The sequence below is a fragment of the Xenopus tropicalis genome, chromosome 7 (genome assembly GCF_000004195.4).
Source record: "Xenopus tropicalis strain Nigerian chromosome 7, UCB_Xtro_10.0, whole genome shotgun sequence".
Lineage (NCBI taxonomy): Eukaryota > Metazoa > Chordata > Amphibia > Anura > Pipidae > Xenopus > Xenopus tropicalis.
In genome coordinates, this window is record NC_030683.2 from 81214724 (window position 1) to 81235888 (window position 21165).

General features: G+C 39.5%; 1 protein-coding gene across 3 annotated transcripts in view; it reads right to left on the reverse strand.

Moving 5' to 3' along the window:
• kmt2a (lysine methyltransferase 2A) overlaps positions 1-20965 on the reverse strand; it is a 95039-nt gene extending 74074 nt beyond the window's left edge. For all 3 annotated transcript variants that reach the window (XM_031906667.1, XM_031906666.1, XM_031906665.1), the window contains exons 1-2: positions 20528-20965; positions 172-241 (exon numbers count right to left, since the gene is read on the reverse strand). In XM_031906667.1, coding sequence (XP_031762527.1) covers positions 172-241; positions 20528-20815 — 358 coding nt within the window. In that variant the 5' untranslated portion in view covers positions 20816-20965. The remainder of the gene's footprint in view (positions 1-171; positions 242-20527) is intronic.
• Positions 20966-21165: the final 200 nt, after the last annotated feature.

Here is a 21165-nt window from a genome sequence, read left to right on the forward strand (position 1 = left end):
TTGCCACATCAGGATTTAGAGCAATTTTTAGTCCATTAAATGTATCTAACATTCTTTAAAGAGGACATATCAGGTTTCAAATAAGCATAAGCATGCATAAAACAGTTGCAAAGCACAATGCATGAATCCTGTCAATTCTTCTATAATATTTCTCCATCCGTTTTCAGTTACCTTTGGGTGATTTTGCAGGGCTGCGACCTTTAACTTCCTCATCTGAGCCAAATCCTAGAAACTGCTCCTCCTACAGAGAAATATACTTAAATTAGTATACTGCCATTAGCATTTACATTGTATTATTTTTGACTGCAAAAGTAAACAACTGTGACAAACCCCAAAACTTTCTAAATTCAATTATATTATGGTCTCCTTCAAATTAAAGCAGAAGGAATGGTAACAACTAAGTAAGCTATACCAGAAAGGTCTATGTAAGTACAGCCATAACCACTCACAGAAACGCTGCACTGAGTCCTCTATCAAAAGAAACACAGGATGTCTTGTCTTCATTTTTGTAAATATGTTGTTTGGGTGTCTGACTTCCTCTCTCAGAAACATCCTTAATTCCTGTGGCCAGGGTCTGCGCAGGTCTCTCCTCCCTCCATTCGCCTGCTCACCCCTCCCATAAGAATGCTAAGAACTCCCTTCCCCCACCCTTAGGAATGTGTGATCTCAGCTCTAAGGGCTAAAGCTGGAGCAGAAAGCTATTTAAAATGGCAGCTGCTGTCCTAAGCAAACAGAGAAAACTTCTAGGGCTCTTTACTCGGGTATGGAAATGCTTTCTGCAGAATAAATATATTGTTCTAGGTGGCACTAATGCGGCAAATATATTGGCAGTAAAATGTCAAAATGTCCTTCTCCTTTAAAGTCTAAACATACTACAAATGAAAAGATTTTGAGACTTGAAGTGTGCCTGATTTTTATGGTGGGTGGCACACAGATTAATTAGAGAGAAGAGGGACTTTGTGTTCTTAAATCCATCACCTCATGGAACAAGGTGGGGAGGGATGAAAAACTTTGCCAGTCTAAGAGAGGTGTGTGGGGGGGGGGGGGGGGGTCATTGCAAGTCAGAGGCAGAATCTTGTACACAACACAATTTTTAACTAACATATTTCAACAGACAGATCAACAATACAGATATATGATATATGAGTCCACTGTGTAATTAAAAGTTCTAATACAGGTGCATGTAAACAGCAAAAACAGGTGGAATGCAGCATGAGGGGGATGGTCAACAGAAGGTGAGCTGGTATCCCTGGAGGGGAGAGTCAGCAGGGCTTAGTGAGAAGCCAGAATATTCAGAGTTCGGCCAAAATAAACCTATGTTTTGCCCAAAAACGTGGTGTCCCTGTCTCTATGCTCCAGATCCTACACTAACCTGCATAAGATCAGTGCTGTGAATTCAATACATAAATCCTTCGACTCCTACCACTCAACAACACTGACTCCACAGCTCGACCTACCATAGCTCATTTCCCCCAAAAGCGGGCAGACGGCTTGTCTCAACTGGTGGAGGATGCAGGCAGGAAGAAGCTTTAAAAGAGATACACCCTTGCACCAGTAGCTTTAAAAGGAACAAGTAGCCTGTGGATTTGCAGCAGATGGCAAAGAAAGTGAGAAAGAATTTGCGAGGAGCAAAGGAGGCCGCTACATCTGAATGAAAGTTAGAAAACAGTTTTTAAGAGGTAACACAAAAGGCTAAAGAGGTGATGCCCCAAGGTTGGAGCCCCAGCAATAGGCACAAGTGCAGCATGCCAGGTAGAGAGGCTATGCTGGATTCAAGTCAGATTATTCAAGCTTTCACATGTTTATGTGGTTGTCAATGGTAGTAATGGGGTGACTCTGAAGGAAGTGAAGTCAATTTAAAATTGAAAAGGTGAAGTCATCAGTCCTATGTTATCTGCTGTGAAATGAGTCTTGCAGATAGAAAGGGTCAAAGAATGGGTTAAATGCTGATACAAATAATGCTTACTGCTTGTTAACAATGAATGTGTGCCAGACTCTATGACACAAATCTATGGGCAAGAAGTAAATGCTATTAGAAGGCAGAGTGTATCTGGTGATCATTTGCTTAAAGTTTAAGCCAAAAGTTTATTAGAAAAGTCAACATTGCTGGCTGCAGAAAGGTGTATGTGTATATTTTAAGGCAGAGGGTGATTGTAAAATGCAGAGTATGTATATTTTTGACAAAGGCAGAGAGGGATGTGTACCTGGCATTGCTGACTCAAGTCTGGACGCTGTTTCTTCCCTGTTTCATAAGAAGCAGAAGAAGGAAACATGTGTCACTACTTTCACAGATACACGTGTTAGATCCCTGTGGCATAGGCAATAAGCTTGCCTTAAAGGTTTCTTTCAAAAGTGTCATACCTTCCTTAATTAATGGTAAGCTAGTGAAAAATAAATCTGAAAAAGGCTTAGCATCAGAATGTGTGACTGCATGTGATAAAGGTGACTCCAATAATTCAAATATGATTTTAGTGATTTTTCTTTATTTTTAATCAATTTTATTGCATTTCATATTGTTTTTTATTACTTGTATTTGCACATGGATATTTTGTCTGCTGTATTTAAATTTGGCATCCTGTGTACCCCACTTAGTTTGGGAAATCTATGCATATTGGGCACAAAACTGTTCAGTAGGCCCCTGGCGTTCATATTTAGAAAGTTTTATGTTGATACGTTACAAAATGTGGGGTACGTAATGAGGTAAAATGCAAGCTTTGTGACGATTTTCAGAAATGCCATAAAAACCGTTCTGTTTAGCATAGCTTTGTAGTTTGGTAGTTTGCAGTAGAAAGTTGTATTTACCTATTTTTGTTTTGTCAGAATGTGTACTTTTGGAAAATATATGGTTTTCTAGGGTGTCCATACTGTTAGGGGGTCTTATGGCACATAATACACATACCGGGTGCAAAATTTGCACGAGCTGGAGCATATTATGTGAAAATTCATATGCACTATTTTTATTTGGGTGCCCCTGTAGTTTGGTAAATCTATGCATATAGGGCATCAAACTGTTCAATAAACCCCTGGTGTTCACATTTAGAATGTTTTATGTTGATACGTTACAAAATGTGGGGGTACATAGTGTGGAAAAAATGCAAGCTTTGTGACGATTTTCAGAAATGTAAAAAAAAAAAACGTTCTGTTTAGTATAGCTTTGTAGTTTGGTAGTTTGCTGTAGAAAGATGTATTTACCCATTTTGTTTTGTCAGAATGTGTACTTTCGGATAATGTATAGTTTTCTAGGGTCTCCTTACTGTTAGGGGGTCTTATAGCACATAATGCACATGCCGGTAGCTTATATTGCAGCGTATACATTTTGTATGCACTAACTTCCTTTTGGGGTCTCTAAATGCCAGATACATTGGTGATCCTATGCACAATGGGCATCAAACTGTTCAGTGGACTCTTGGCTTTCATATTTAGGGTGTGTTTTCTTGGTACCTAATGTTATGTGGGAGATAAGGTGCTTGAAAGTGGAAGATTTGATGTGATTTTCAGGTATTTCACCAAAACTGGCAATTTTGGGAAAGCACTGCGACTCTGTAGTTTGGAGTAGAAAGACATGGGTACCAATTTTGAATTCGTCCAAATGTGTACTTTCCAAAAATATATGGTTTTGGGGGGTCAATGTATTTTTTTGTGTTTTTATCCCACAGAAAATGCAGTAAACGTGTTGAATTTTCAGTAGCTAAAGAGATCTCCGGGGCAATTTGTATGTACTAACTTCCTTTTGGGGCTTCTAAATTCCAGATACATTGGTGATCCTATGCACAATGGGCATCAAACTGTTCAGTGGACCCTTGGCTTTCATATTTAAGATGTATTTTCTTGGTACCTAATATTATGTGGGAGATATGATGCTTGAAAGTGGAAGATTTGAGGCGATTTTTTAGAATTTTCATAATTTTTTTATAGAAAATGCTAAATTCAGTAAAAGCATTGCCGTTTGGTACTTAGGAGTTGGAAGACATAGTTACCCATTTCGGATTCGTCAGAATGTGTACTTTTCAAAAATGTATGGTTTCCTGGGGTAAACCTAATGTTCCAGGATTTTTGGCTTTGGAATGTAAAGTATGCCGTATTCTGCTGTAATGCTTTGAAAATTTAGTAATTTACTGCTGGGAGTTTTTGATCTATAGAAGTCAGAAATCTCAATAAAACTATACATATCAGGTATTGGCACGTTCGGGAGACATGAGGCTTTCCAAATCAGTTGAATTTTTGTCCATAAAAAAATATGTTTCTGGTATAACTCCCTATAGCATGAAAAATAGCATTTTTTTTTTTAATTTTTTTTTTGTATTTCAAGCTCTAAATCTTGTTCCAGAAGTGGAAATACATAAAAACTCAGGCAGATTTGGAAAGCTCAGGTTCTCCTGAAAAAAACAATATATAGTTTGACTACCTAAACTTAACCCTGCCCCCAGTAAAAGCCCCTAAATTGAGAGAGCACAGAATGTTTACAAAACGTCTGGGGAACCGAAATGTCAAATTCTGCTGGCACTTAAAGGGATAAAGGGGACTAAAAGGAGAACTAAAGCTTAACTAAAGGAATATGTTTCTAGCCCATCTCCCAACATTTTGAAAATGGAAAGGTCATTTCTGGGGGTTTTGTTTTTATGTTGTTGTTTTTTTTAAGTTTTGTTATAAAAGTTGAAATTGCTGTTTATGCTGCAAGTCTCAGTTCCCCCAAGAGTCTTGTTTAACTTATTAGTTACAATTGTATCTAAGTGCAGGTGTGGCTTGTTAAATTTATGGCTCTCTGCCAAAAGGCCACTTATTTAATTAAATGTGAGAAACAATGTTTCTAAGCGTAGGTGAAGCTTGTTAAGATTTCTATACGTTTGAATCTAAATGCAGATAAAGCTTGTTCAACTTTCTGGGCTCTTTGCCAAAAGCTACTTTTTAATTAAATTTGTATCTTTTTTAGAGTTCATGCAGGAGATCAAAGGGAAAGGAGGGACTTTTTAGTAAGAATCCGGGACTGCGGGTTGAGCTGTCAAAAGACTTGTACCGAGAAAATTGGGCCACTTGGGCGCTATGTAGAAATGTTGTACATTATGTTTGGGGCTTTTGTACCAGCCCAAGGCAACCAAAACCTTTAGCAGTAAAGACCCGTACCTCCAAAGTAGAGATGCACCAAATCAAGGATTCAGTTCAGTGTTCGGCCTGGATTCTGCCTTTTTCGGCAGGGTTCGGATTCAGCCAAATCAACAGCCCTGGCCGAACCGAATCCTAATTAGCATATGCTTAATAAGCATAATGGCGGGCATAGGCTCCGTCTGATTAAGGACTGATGCAATCCCTGTTCCACTGGAAAATCAAACCTGCCGGATCAAGATCTGGAAGAAACTTCTCACCAAAAAACTGAAGCAAAGGGTGACTAACACGCTCCATGGGACATCAGCCTTGAGTTGGTTCCCTGATAAGCTTTCTACCTGGCTGTCATAAGGTGTATCCTCCTCTTTATCTTGGTGCAGTGAAATTTCCTTCACTTGTTGATAATAATTTTCTGTGTCCCATAATGTGTCATGCCCTAGAAATTATTTATATCCCCTCCGCTGATACATTTTAGCAGTAAGATCCCATAAATCTTTTTTTCTTCTTCTTGTGAATCACAGTTATCTCTTGTACATTCAAGAATCCTTTTGGGAAAATCTATAGGAACACTTCATTAATTAGGGCTAAACATAATCACTTGAATCAATCCCAGGTGAAGGCAAATTACCCTTGTAAGTGATGGTTGACTTGGTTAAAATAGAAACACCATTTTAAACAATTATTTTAAAGAGCGTGTACACTTCGCAAGCAAGGCAAAGAAAATTTTACTTATCTTTATCGCTACAATTAATCTGCCTTTCAAATACGTATTTGCTACATTTATTATTAAAGGTAAAAAATCTTGAATTTGTACTGATTTGAGCCATTACATCAACAAAAGCTGAAATTTCAATAGCCATCTGTAGAATTGATATCAACCATGGAAAGGGATCCTACGTTTAATAGGACAGTAATTCAAACTTTATTTACTTATTAGGTCATGAAAAAACATAAAACCTTCCCTTATGTATAACTAATTTCAGGCAAAAAAAAAAAAAAAAAAGAGGAACGTATCAAAGGACAAGAAAATCAAAGTCAAAATCAATGGTGTGATTTGTTAGGCACTTCCCGCACTAAAAAAATATACTTACATCCTTTCAGCAATGTATTTATTGATCAGAGTTTGCATGATTATAAAAAACTTATTATGCTACCAAAATATCTTTGTTGATTGAAAGAACACAACATACAAGGCATTTCATCGGTGTCAAAGCTCAGCAAAGATGGAGCCTGCTTTTGAGTACAAAACTAAGAACTACTGGTAGTCAAGCGGACGCACTACCCTATTGGAAATCCAAGTCTATCACTGCCAACATGAGTGAAGATACTGTTTAAGTATGAATCTAAATCTATAACTAAGGTTATGGCTTTTTATTTATTAAAGAAACTATAAACTTGTTAAAACTTTAGGTTTAATGAATAAAACAAAACAAAAAATAAGGTTATAATAGCTCAGCTGGACCTCACACTAGTGAAACAACTAACCAATGGGCTTTATTCTTACAGCCGAGAAGTACTTTATTATGACTACTATCTGTGAAATAGGACATTGTAACATATTATATTTATTTTCATTACAATTTAAATTTATTTCCAGACTCCAGGTACCCAAAATTGCTTCCAACTCCCACTCCACAGCTTTGATTAGTGGTTTAGAATGTTCAAATTAGAGAACAATAGAACACTGCCAACTTAAGAAAAAGAACAATGGAAATAATTCTGTATTGGATAATATTTTTATAAAGGCAAAACTTCCTTTAATAGAAGTACATCTTGCAGAGTAATCAAAACTCAAAAAATAGATTGGGTGTAGTCATCCCTTACTCCAAAGAAGAGATTAAATTCCTAGGTATGACCTTAGATACATGACCAGAGTAAAATATTGTAACCGCACTAAACAGCAAGTGCCTTATAACAAACTTGTAAAGTGTGTGGGGACCCCATAAATAAACTACCTTTTTGATGTGAATTATAAAGGCTGGTGTGAACAGATACCAAATGAAATAGCCAGAACACTACTTTCTCCTTTGCAGCTCTCTTGCCTTTTAAAAGTAACCAGTGACTTGAGGGAAGTCACATGGGACATAATTGTTTAGTTTGTTTGCTTCTGAATGTGACCTGGGTGCTAAGGATCAAAAGCAAACTAACTTAACATATGTTATGTCATATATGGCCCCGCTTCTAGTCTCCGACTAACAAGTTAGAGAGCTGAAAAAGAGAAACTAGTGTAGGAAATAGTGTATGCATGATCTGCTTGCCATATTTCTGGAAGACAATTACAAATGAACAATTAAAAAAATGTATATTAATTAACAAGTAAGATATATCCAAGTATTTATTTCAGAATAGCTAGCTAGATGTAGGCGTAGAATATTCAATATTACTAAAATATAATGTTTTTCAGATTCTGGGGGTAACTTTTTTTTTTTTAAGTAATGTTTTTTGTAATGTGTAATTTTCAATAATGCTACACATTAGACAGAAGAGAAGCTGAAAGCTGTATGCTATCACTAGCAGACAAATCTTAGAAAGCAACAGAACTGCCCTTCCAGTATAACTACTTCCAAACATTATATAAACTTTCAGCAAAGCCAAGTATTACATAAGAATTTTTAGCAAGTTCAAACTCCACTCACAGGATACGCCATTAAAGTTTATTTTTGGTTTTGGCAACCACTCTTCTACTCACTGCCCCTCCCTTTTGCCTATATGCTCATCTAAGCTCTAGACTACTACTGAATGTATTACACAAAGTAAATAAGCCCAATATATTTTATAAACAGATATTTCCTAATAAAAATGGACAGAGCAAAACTGCTTACAATTCTATGCGCACTTAACCCTCTAAGTGCCATAAAACATAGAATCTAAGTTCTGTGCATAAAAGTACCTAAGTCATACCTCCCAACATTTTGAAAATGGAAAGAGGGACAAAAAGAAATGCCATGCCCATTTTTTAAATCTCACCCCCTAAATACCACTCCCATTTGACTAAATTTGGCAGGTTATTTAAAGTTTAAACACATTTCTGGGGTTTTTGTTTTATGTGTTATTACAGTTGTTAAAAAAGGTGAAATTGCCCTTTAAGCTGCAAATCTCAATTCCCCCAATAGACATGTTTAGCTTATTAGTTACAGTTGTATCTCAGTGCAGGTGGGGCTTTTTACCTTTCAGGGCTCTCTGCCAAAAGCCCACTTATATAATTAAATGTGAGAAGCAATGTTTCTAAAGTGCAGTTGAAGCTAGTTAAGATTTCTGGGCTCTCTGCCAAAAGCTACTTTTTAATTAAAGTTGTATCTTTTTTAGCTGTAGTGCAAGAGATCAAAGGGAAATGAGGGATTTTTCAGTAACAATCCAAATCAAATATAGATTCTACATTCTGCTGCACTTCCAGGTCTGGAAGCAGAGGAGGCTTTGTGTCGATTTTCAGAAATTTCATAAAAAGCACTGCATTTAGCATAGCTTTGCCATTTGGTTTCCATACTGTTAGGGCGTCTTAAAGGAAAAGTAACACTAAAAATTTTTAAGTAAAAAATCTATTCTACCCTGCCCCAATAATTGCCCTATCCTGCAAACCATTTATTAATTTGATGCTTTATTAGAAAATACCTGTTAAAACTTGACTTCCGGTCATTTGGAAAAAGGCGATATGGCGATGCAGGGGAAGCATCCACTATGTGGCGATCGATTGATTGAGCCTAGCCTGACTCCTTCCTACACAGAAGGAAGGCTAGGATCGATCAATCGATTGTCGCATAATGGATGCTTCCCCTGCATCACCGTATCGCCCTTTTTTCAAATGACCGGAAGCCAAGTTTTAACAGGTATTTTCTAATAAAGCATCAAATTAATAAATGGTTTGCAGGATAGGGCAATTATTGGGGCAGGGTAGAATAGATTTTTTACTTAAAAATTTTTAGTGTTACTTTTCCTTTAAGACGCCCTAACAGTATGGAAACCAAATGGCAAAGCTATGCTAAATGCAGTGCTTTTTATGAAATTTCTGAAAATCGACACAAAGCCTCCTCTGCTTCCAGACCTGGAAGTGATCGATCCTAGCCTGACTCCTTCCTATACAGAAGGAAGGCTAGGATCGATTAATCGATTGTCACATAGTGGACGCTTCCCCTGCATTGCAGTATCACCTTTTTTCAAATGACCGGAAGCCAAGTTTTAACAGGTATTTTCTAATAAAGCATTCAAAAAAATAAATGGTTTGCAGGATAGGGCAATTATTGGGGCAGGGTAGAATAGATTTTTTACTTAAACTTTTTTAGTGTTACTTTCCCTTTAAGGCACATAATATGCATACCGGGTGCGGGTGCTTATATTGCAGCAGTCAGAGTGTCTACATGAAAATTCATGTGCACTATTTTCATTGGATGCCCCTGTACGCCACTGTTTGGTAAATCTATACATATTGGGCATCAAACCATTCAGTAGACCCCTGGTGTTCATATTTAGGATGGTTTATGTCGGTACTTTACAAAATGTGGGGTATATAATGGGGTAAATTGAAAGCTTTGTGATGATTTTCAGAAGTTTAATTAAAACCATTATGATTAGCATAGCTTTGTAGTTTGGTAGTTCGCAGTAGAAAGACATTTACCCATTTCGGTTTTGTCAGAATGTGGAATTCTGGAAAATATATGGTCTTCTAGGGTCTTCGCACTGTTAGTGGGTCTTATGGCAGATAATACACATACCGCTACAGTGCTGCGTACATAAGAAGCACTTCATAAATAAAGATATACATACATACATACCGGGAGCTTATATTGCAGCAAAGTGTCAGATGTGAAAATTCATTTGCACTATTTTCATCCACACATTTTGCTAAATCTATGCATACTGGGCATCATTCTCAGTGGACCCTTGACTTTCATATCTTGGATGTTCTTTTTTTGGTACCTAATGCTTTGTGGGAGATGCCTGAAAGCAGACGCTTTGAGGCAATTTTCAGGTATTTCATCAAAATCGCGAATTTTGGGAAAGCATTGTGACTGAAGTTTGGAGTAGAAAGACATGGGTGCCCATATTTTTTTTTTATTCGTCCGAATGTGTACTTTCCAAAAATATATGGTTTTGGGGGAGTCAATGTATTTTATTTTATAACGCATTTGCAGTAAAAGTGTTAATTTTCAGTGCCTGAAGTGGTCACAGTGGCAATTTGTATGCACTAACTTTATTTTGGGGTCTCTAAATGCCAGATACTTTGGCAATCCTTTGTACAATGGGCATCAATCTATTCAGTGGCCCACCGGCATTCATATTTACAATGGTTTTCTTGATACCAAATGCTATGTGGGAGATAAGATGTTTGAAAGTGGAAGCTTTGAGGTGATTTTTTTTTTTAGAATTTTTTGCTGTTTGGTACTTAGGATTAGAAAGACATGGTTACCCATTTTAGATCTGGCAAGATGTGTAGTTTTGAAAATGTATGGTTTCCATAAAATAAAATTTTTCTGGTATACATAGCTATATCATAAAAATAGCAATGATTTTGGGGAGTATTTAGAGCTCTAAATCTAGTTCCAAAAGTGGGAAAAATACAAAAACTCAGGTAGATTTAGCATAAACTGTTCTGAAAACATCTGACATTTCTTGTAATTGAGATGTGAAATTCTGCTGGCACTTAAAGGGTTAAACAATATTCTAGTACTTGCGCTGTTTGAAAGACCAGACAAATGTTGCTTATTTTGGTCAAATCTCAGGTATTACAAATAGAGAAGACAACTACATACATGCAATACATTCATACATAAACACTGTTTAGTCAGCCTCTCTGTAAACAGCAGTACCTATAGAAGGGTTTATAAAAATATCAAACATAGAACACACATCAAGACCCAGTTTAAGAAAAACACTACTCAGTAGTGAGTACTGGGAGAGATGTGGGGGTGTAAAACCTTTTGTTCCATAGGACTGCTTGTATCTATAGGCTTGCAGAGAAGCACATGGGGCAAAATTCTATTCTGAGCTTTTGGTGCCACTGAAAGTGCTATTTTAGTCAAAGGCTTTTCTTTTTATAAATCTAGCAGGAAGGGTTTAACCCTTACATATAACAGAAAACCACAGTCAATGGACTTAGAGAGTAGGGTAAAAAAAATCTAAAACAGCATACAAATGAAATATACATTACAATATACAAAAAAAAACCTACATCAAATGGAGCACACACTGAAATACCTTTGCCTGTAAATGAGTGCTTCTGCTTTCTATAGCAAGCCCGTAACAAACTATTAACTTAAAGGAGAACTAAAGCCTAACTAAAGAAGTAGGGCAGAAATGTTGTACATTATGAGTTGGAGCTTCTGTACCAGCCCAAGGTAACCACAGCCCTCAAAGCAGGGAAGATCTGTGCCCCCAAAGATGCCCCAGAAACTGCCCATCTTCTTTTTTAATGACTTCCTGCACATGCTCTGTGCTGCTGTCAGTTACTGAGCGTAGGGGCCAATTCACAATATACTGTATATATAGAATATAAATGTAACAGTAAAAGGCTGATAATTCATTCAGATTCACATTACACGGCAGTTCTGAAACCAGTGCAATTAGCATCAGAATTGAATAATTAGCCCTGTAGCATCAGTTTATATGACAGACAACACTCATTTTCTGCTTCATAATTTGCAACGACCCCTAAGCTCAGCTTCTCAACAGCTGCTCAGAGCCCACTGTGGGGGGGGGGGGGCAGAATCAAAGATAGGAAGCTCCTGTGACAACTGTAACAACCTATATCATTACTACTATAAAGATGCTGAAATTTTAAGCTAGTGCAGTCCGTTTATATTATAAAATATGACATTCATAGCCTTATTAATTTTTAAGGTGTAGTTCTCCTTTAAAAGAATACTGTTTTAGGAAAACTTGTCAAAACACATCAGTTAATTAAGCTTCGCCAGCAGAATCCTGCATTGAAATCCATTTTTTTTTTCTTTAAAACACAGATTTTTTTAATATTTATTTTTAAAATTTCACATGGGGCTAGCCATATTCTTCAATTCACAGGGTGCTAGTCATGTGACCTCTGCTCGGATAAACTTCAGTCACACTTTATTGCTGGGCTGCAAGTTGGAGTGATATCACCCCTCCCTTTCCCCCCAGCAGCCAATCAGAGGACTCAATAGTAAGAAACCCAAGTCCAGTTTGGGACTCCTCCAGTTCCATGGGAGTAGGAGAAACAATAGGTTACCTGAAAACAGTTCTAATGTGTACGAAAAGCCCAGAATCAGGCACAATGCACTGAGATGGCTGCCTACACACCAATATTACAACTAAAAAAAAAAAATACATTTGTTGGTTAAACAATAACATTTTAAATGTTAAATGAATTATTTGCAATGTAAACAGTGTAATTCAGAAATAAAAAATACACCATAAAAATCACGACAGTATGCCTTTAAGGGGAGTTGAGAGATGCAGAATCTATCATCTGTGCATTACATCGCAAGCCAAAGCAGCTTTTGATTATCAGCTTCACCACCCCATGCATTATATTTAAATCAAGTCTAGTAACACACTTTTGTCTTTGTCAAAGGATGCATAGCCAGCAGCATTATTATCATAAATGGAACTAGTATCAGTAAACTAAATACTCTAAATACCTCTATCAGTTCTTCTTTACCTATTACTAAGTCCCTCAATCCAGTGAAGCTACATAACTCTACATTTCTCAATTAAGCTACAGTAAAGGCTTTAGGCAATATATAATTTTCATCTATATAGTTTTCATCTAATCATCATGCTACTGAAATATGAATTCTTTGTTTTCAAATGACCAAACAAGTTATCTTGCAATGTACACTTGTTATTTGCTCCATCCAATCATGCTTCATTCTGAAAAGTACCTTTAAGGTTGCTATACACAGGCAGATTTAAGCTACCTATTCAGGTCCTTCAAACCAGTTCAGGCTTACCTGCCCTCTGACAGGCAAGTTTATAGAGGCGGTCATTGTATCCCCTTCTTTGCAATTCAATTGTTTGGCCCTAGGGCAAAACAACTGGATTAGAACGATAAGGCCCACATTAGGTGGGCCATATGTTGGGAAAGATCTGCTCATTTGGTGAGGTTGACAAACAAGCAGATCTTTTAGTGTAACGCACAGATATTATTTCCCACAATAATCCGTGTGTGTATGGTGGGAGACAAGCCGACTGATATCAGTAAAAGCCTTCTTTTGCCTCGGACAGAACAGAATTTTGATCGGGTGCCTTTGAAGGTACCCTAACATCATAACGTTAATGCTGAATCGTGATGGGGTAAAGAATTTCTTTGTTTTTACCTGCATATCTGACAATTCAGCTATTAACGTTAGTAGAGTGGACAAATGATCTTTTTTACAGCCAATGGTTGTGGGAAAGGTCGTAATTGTAGCATGTATGGCCACCTTTAGTACATGTGTGTATGGTACACACAGGCAGGTAGGGCAGGCAGAGTATGGCGCACACAGGCAGCATAGGGCAGGCAGAGTATGGCAGTGAGTATGGCACAAATAGTCAGCATAGGCGGATTTTCCATAAGGCTAGGGGAGGCTAAGCCTCCCCAAACCTGCTTGGCACATTAAAAAACAAAAAAAACAAAACAAAAAAAACCTTACTCCGTTTCTGTACTGTGCTGGAAATCTGTACCTGCAAGCCCGTTTTGCTGTGCTCCGATTGGATCTTTCTTCTTGTGGATTCTCCAATCAGAGCACAGCTTTCTTGACAGACAGTAAAATTGACCAATCAGAGCACAGATGCACACAGGGATCGGGAGATTTTGCAAACTGGAAGCAGTGTGAGCAGAAATGAAGACTGAAAAGAAGAATCTGCAGCTGTAACTTTACCTAAGAACCAACTCTCAACTTTTGCTGCAGTTTTCATCCCACAGGTACTATACACAGGCACTATACACAGGTACCGGACATCTATAATAATTTATAATCTATCCCCTACCCTAACAGATGGAGGGTAAGTTAACTCTTTCCCTCTGAAAAAGCTCATTGTGTGTTTATATATTTGTTGTTGTTTTTTGCACTTACTATTTTTTTTTTTTTCATTGTTTTGTTCATTTATAGTAAGTTACAGTGGGGCCAATGCTGTGTATCAGTGCCAGTGTTATAGTGCCAGGGCCTGAATATCTGCCATCAGTACCCACTGTGTTTCACTTTATATAATGTGCTGGTTTTGTAAATAAGGACTGCGTCTCACTGTATATAATGGGGAGTCAGTACCCACTGCCTTTCTTTCTATAAAACTAACATAAACACATCTAAAGGGGTGGTTCACTTTTAAGTTAACCTTTAGTATGTTATAAAATGGCCTATTCCTAGCAACTTTGCAATTGGTCTTCCTAATTAATTCTTTTGAATAATTTGCCTCTCTTCTGCCTCTTTCCAGATTTCAAATGGGGGCCAAAAAATATTGCTCTGTGAGGCTACAATTTTATTATTATTATTATAATTTTGTATTACTTATTTTTCCAAGTAGGCCCCTTAACTATTCATATTCCCATCTCTTGTTTAAACCACTACCTGGTTGCTAGGGTAAATAAGACCCTAGCAACCAGATAGCTGCTGAAATACCAAATGGAGAGCTGCTGAACAAAAAGCTAAATAACTGAAAAACCATTAAAATTAAAAGTGAATGCGAATGCGAACTACCCCATTAAGCTAACTGATCACAAACACAAATGTTTGCAGATCCCCTAACAGAAGTGCGCGTATGATGAATACTTTTACATCCTAAACATTTTAGGGTAAAAAAAGCACCCCCACCCGCACTTTTGTACAGTATCCCTGGGAGTCAGTGGGAACGGCAAGAGGTAGTTGGGAGGTTAACTTTTTATGCCAGCAGCGAATTCAGTAAGTGTCACATTAGCTGTAGGTCAGTCTGTGTACGGCCCATATTTAGCCTCCCCAAACAAAAAAAGTCACCCTCCGCCTATGATAGTCAGGGTAGGGCAGCGAGTATGGCACACACTGGCAGAATAGGGCAGGCATAGTATGAGACACACTGGCAGAATATGGCAGGCATAGTATGAGACACACTGGCAGAATAAGGCAGGCAGAGTATGACACACACAGACATACTGTGTGTACCATACTCTACCTGCCCTATGCTACCTGTGTGTGCCATACTCTGCCTGCCCTATGCTGCCTGTGGGAGGTGAATCTGGCAGGGGTTTGTTCTGGGAGTTTGTTAGCATTTGAAAATAGTCATTATATGGTCCCTAAGGTGTGTAATTATTTGCTGGGGTGGCTGTGCTATCCACAGGGGGGGAGGAGGTATATGGATTTAAGGGTGTGTCTTAATATGACATAATATAATTATTTCACATATGAATGAAGGGCGATATCCCTACAGAGAGCACTAACCATTTAGGTTTTTGCTGCGCTACCACAATTAATGTGGGTATGGTCTTAAAAGCTCATGTGATAACATGGGTGTGGTTTGAAGTGGGAGCAGTTTAAAAAAGGGGAGTGGTCAAAACTGGCTTCCATTATCAGCCCTTCACTATGTAGGCAAGAACAATTCTTGCCCTTGGTACCAGACGTTGGACAGCACTGATTTAGATGAATAACAGATTTAGGTTAGCACTATACAAGAACGTATACTGTGCACACCCTCTAGTGGTTATTTGGGAAAACTAAGTAGTAAACTATTTGTGAGATCTACTGATAAGATTTTTGTGCAGAGCAGTAAAGAAAAAAAAGTCAACAACATCAAGGGTAATGGATGAAAGGATGTTAGAATTTATTATAAAACAGAGGCTCAGCTGGCTACCATGACAGCATCTTTAAGGGCCATGACACACATGGAGATTCGTAGCCCGTTGGCCACAAATCTCGACAAAGGTAGAGGGGAGTCAAATTCCCACAAATAAGCCAGATCACCGCAAATAACATGTTTTACTCCCAGCAATTCCAATGGCAGCCTATGGCAAGACATTTTCAGGGAGATTTGTAGCCAACTGTAGTTTAGGCTGCGTACACGTCTCCCTGCATGTCACTGCCCTAATAGTACAAAGATACAGTAATCATATAAGCAGTCACTTACTGCACAGCAGTAGCTGACAGTTAAAACTTAATGTGTATATAAAATACACCCACAGATGAGCTTGGTCACAAGACCTTCTGAGGTTTGCATGTAGCTCATTCCACTCTGTCCTGTTCTGACTATGCAGGAAACACAAAATTGTGTAAATGTAAAGTTCTGCTTACAGGTTTAATATTCTGAAAAACATCCTGTGCACATAAATTCTAATGCAAACAAATAGTGATAGTGATAGTGATATATATATATATATATATATATATATATCACTAACGCATTTCTGCACCGCTTTAGGCTACTGCCACACTCCTAAAAGTTATTAGCGTGCCTGCAGCTAATTGCATTGTCAAACAATTCTGTGTCCTAAGCAATGGCCAAAGCAATAGCTTCAGGTGCAGGCACATCAGATCAAGAAGCTTTCAGGAGAATAGGCGTGCTTCTTATAGACCAGTGATCCCCAGCCAGTGGCTCGTGAGCAACATGTTGCTCTCCAATCCCTTGGATGTTGCTTTCAATGCCCCCAAACCAGGTAGTTATTTTTGAATTCAAGGCTTGGGGCAAGTTTTGGATGAATAAAAACAAGATTTACTACCAAATAAAGCCTCCTGTAAGCTGATAGTGTGCATAAAGCCTGCCAAATAGACAATCTTAACTCTTATTTGGCACCTGCATGAACTTATATGATGCTTGTGTTGCTCTCCAAGTCTTTTTACATTTGACAATGGCTCTGGGGACCCCTGTTAAAGGAACAGTAACATCAAAAAATTAAAGTGTTTTAAAGTAATTAAAATATAATGTGCTGTTGCTCTGCAAAAAAATTGTGTTTTTGCTACAGAAAAGCTACTATATAAATAAGCTGCTGTGTAGCCATGGGGGCAGCCATTCAAGCTGGAAAAAAGGCACAAGTTACATAGCAGATAACTAGTAGATAAGCCCCATATAATGGGGGTTTATCTGTTATCTGCTAAGTAACCTGTGCCTTTTCTCCTTTGAATGGCTGCCCCTATGGCTACACAGCAGCTTACTTATATAAACTATAGTAGTGTTTCTGAGGCAAACGCACCAGTTGTAGCAATCCAGGGCAACAGTACATTATATTGTAATTACTTTTATACACTTTCATTTTTTGGTGTTACTGTTCCTTTAAAGACTGTAAGTACCACAGGTGCTGATACTAATGTGAATGCGTGTGCCTGCATTATACACTCCTATGCTCCTAAAAGCTTCTTAATGTGCCTTCACCCAGAGCCACTGAACTGGCACACAGAGTGGATCAAGCACAAATTGAGCTCAGGACCTCTCAGGAGCTGCAAGTATTACCCACTGAGCCACCATGCTCTATACAAGACTGGTTAGCTGCTACTAAGCTGCTGCTAAGCAATCTTAAAATTTCTACACATCTTTAGTATACAGTAAGAAACACTCACCCTTAACATATACAGTGCTGCTAAATACATTTATTGATAAAAGATACATAGGGATTCAGTATATGTATTTTTCAAACATTATCAAATTAGTACAAAGCACATACATATACACACACAGAACTCTTTCTTGGATAGAAGCTGCAGTAACTCAGCCACACCTCCTCCTCTTTCTCACGTGTTCCTACAGTGACAAAGCAATAGAAACACAGCATAGCCTCAGAATATGTAACTGCGTAGTGCACAAGCAGCAGATCATAACTACAACTGTGTACTGTAAATAACACTAGAACCACTAAAATCTGCACTGATCTTATACAAGAGAGTCTTCCTTTTTGAACATATGCCACGCAAAGCACAGATTGCAGGCAATCTGTGCCTCAATATATAAACACACACTATAATATAATTGTATATAGGTTTGTGACATGTTATCAAGAATGCTCAGGACCTGGGGCTTTCCAGATAAGGAGTATTTCTGAAATTTGGATCTCCATACCTTAAGTCTAAAATAAACAAAATACAAATGTTTTGTCTCCAATAAGGATTAATTACATATTAGTTGGGATCAAGTACATGGTACAGTTTTATTACTACAGAGAAAAAGGAGCACATTTTTTAAAAATCTGAATTATCTGATTAAAATGGGAGTCTACGGGAAATGAGACATTAAAAACAGTACTATTCATTAGTTTTTAAGTTGCCATTTGGAACCTATAACACAAGTCTTGCTAATGCTACATGCTTCTGCAAAAGATACTAAAAAATAAGTCAGGTCACCAAAAACAGGTAAACTGCACTAGAAATACTTAAAACTCCACCTCTACTACTTCAGCGCACCATGTTTTGATGCTTCATAAACATTTTATAAGTATGAGATCAGGAGGTACAGCAACTACTGGGGAAAACTCAAAAATACAGAATAAGACCGAGCACCACAGGTGCAGTTAAATAGTGTATCTGTAGGTAGTGAAAACAATTACTACCTCTGCAAATAGCCCATTATGAAATATGCCAATCTGACTAAAGAGCTATTTGCCAAGCGTCCTTTATATGTATTTATTATATAAACAGGCAGAGAGCAAGCAGCAATGTATGTATCCATATATAAATCACTCACAAACAGATATACAGCACACACAAAATCAAGTATTATATAAAGATACAGAATCTCAAAAAAAAAAAACATCTACAGATTGGATACAGTGTCTCAAAACATTGGTAACACAGTTATCATTAAGCGGCATTTGCGGCATGGTTTATTGAGCACAGACAAATTCTCAGGACTGTACAGGGCTATACAGCAAGAAACATTTCCATAGAGCATCACGTTACACATCTGAGACACACCCCCTCCCGTATAGTACATAAACGGCGCACATTGCACCACTGCACTAATAGCACAGATTTGCATGAAATATACAAATGAAGACACACGAGAAAGGAATTGTCTCCTCTTCCGAGTAGCGCGGCTGCATCTCCACGGGCCTGTATATTTTATGCATACAGCGTGTACACACCAACATTGTTTACAATGAGTTGTAGTTGGAGAAATGCATGCGCAGTGATATACTTCTGAGATGGCAGAGAGGGATCCATTCAGGCAGACCAACCCATCCCGTGTTTTCATAACGGGTTACAACCGGTAACGTTAATAATGTCCCTCACGGTCTCTCCACACATACAGGCACCTTATTAGTATGATAATGGTACCCTTGCAACCTTCACATGAACTTCTCCATTTTCTGACCCAACATTCTAAGCATCTCCCCTAAATACACATAGGATAGAGAATGACAGGGAAGCGACCCCGCCTCTCCATCATTTGGTGTAGGCAACACCCGCGCTACACATACGCACTATGCTCTACAGACCCGCTGCTAGTGGCACACACCCCCTCAAACACCTTTGTCTGCTGCATCTGCCAAAGGCTCTCACCCCGTGTACCAGCAGCACACCCACCTCTCAGCATCCCCTGTACCACCAGTGCTTCCATCTCATTCTCTCCTACACACACTTCCCCATGCCTACGCGACGCGCTCCTCTCTCCAAGGACCACACACCCCCTTTGGCTGCATGTGCGGCACCTTGCTATACACTGCCCCCATTCTCCCCCACTGCCCTCTGTGCTCTATGACTCAGGCGCTTACAGCCACCACCAGTCCTTGCCACACTAGCTTTTCAGACATGCCCGCGGCCATAAAATCACTTCTGGTACGCAACACACATGTCTATGATCTCCATGTACGCAGCAGAGCCATTATTCTGCAACATGCGAGTATTAGGGGTTCCACATGGAATCCCTGTTATGCATAAACATAAGTACAATAATGTCCTCCAGCCCCTAAGGCAAGAGTCGGGGAAAGCGCTCCCATATCTGTGCCCCTAACTGACGCTTATCATTAGCTGCATCCACTGCTAAATGATCTGTCACACTCCTACCCCTCAGCCCTTCCCCCATACGTGTACCCCCTGCTCCCGCCCCTTCTAGCCACTTGCCCCCGCTTCCCCCCATTTAGCCCCTATTGCTTCCACTTGTCCCTTGAACCAGTTCATCTACATCCTTCTCCCAGACCCTAGTACCAATCACCAAGAGAAGGATGCCCAACTCCAGCGCTGCCAAGCCTACAACCCCACCCCAAAGATTTTTAGCTACAAATCCCACATCGCCCGCCAGTGCCGCTCGGAGTTGTAGCGCAGTAAATGCTAGTGGGCCGCAAGTTGCAATCCTTGCACCCATCCTTGCAAGTGGCGCGCACACACCCCCTTTGACTCACACAAACAGAACCATTCACCTCCTTTCTTACTGTGCCCCCTTTATTCTTCCACCACACCCGTGTCCCCTTATTTCATCCAAGTGCGCACCTCGGCGCCCCTTTCCATCTAGTAAACACACTTAGCCCCCTCGCCTAACGCACACATGTCTATCCCCCTTGCGTACACCCCCGCCCAGCCCTTCCTCTCACCTCTCCGCTGCTTCCTCCGGACACGTCCCTAAATCTTCTCAGGTTGTTTCCAATTGCCGCCGACACCTGCAGCGCTGCATCAAACCCGAGTGCAACCCCCAAACAGTTCCCAGGGCCCCCGGGGGCCAATGTGCCCGCAGAGCTTGCGCCAGCGCTCCCAGAGGCGCCAGGGTTGCTTCTGTACTCGCTCACATCGTCTATCAGTATAGCTGATAATCGGTGCCGGGCCCCCAGCCTCCGGCCAGTCCCGGGCCGAGCAGGGAACCGCCACCGACAGCTGTGCGCCATTTTGTGTCCTGGGATCTTATTATCACCGCGGGCTGGAGCGCAGCAGCACTGAGCGGGGCTGGGGGTGGAGAGACTCAGATGCCGAGACTATGGAGAAGGAAACACCTCCCATGTGAGTCTATGAACATCGTATTGGATAAGCAGGGCACAGGGCTGTGACAAGTAGGCGCCCCTGAAAATGCCTGTAACAATAAGCACAGGCCTAGCGATGCACACTGGCTATGACTTACACATACAGAGGGCCTGGCTAGGGCAGAGGTGGGGCCCTGGAATGGGATTGCAGACAGTTTATTGAGCAGAACCCTCCTCCTGTGCCGTAACACGCTCTCTCCTCACAGACACAGTCATGT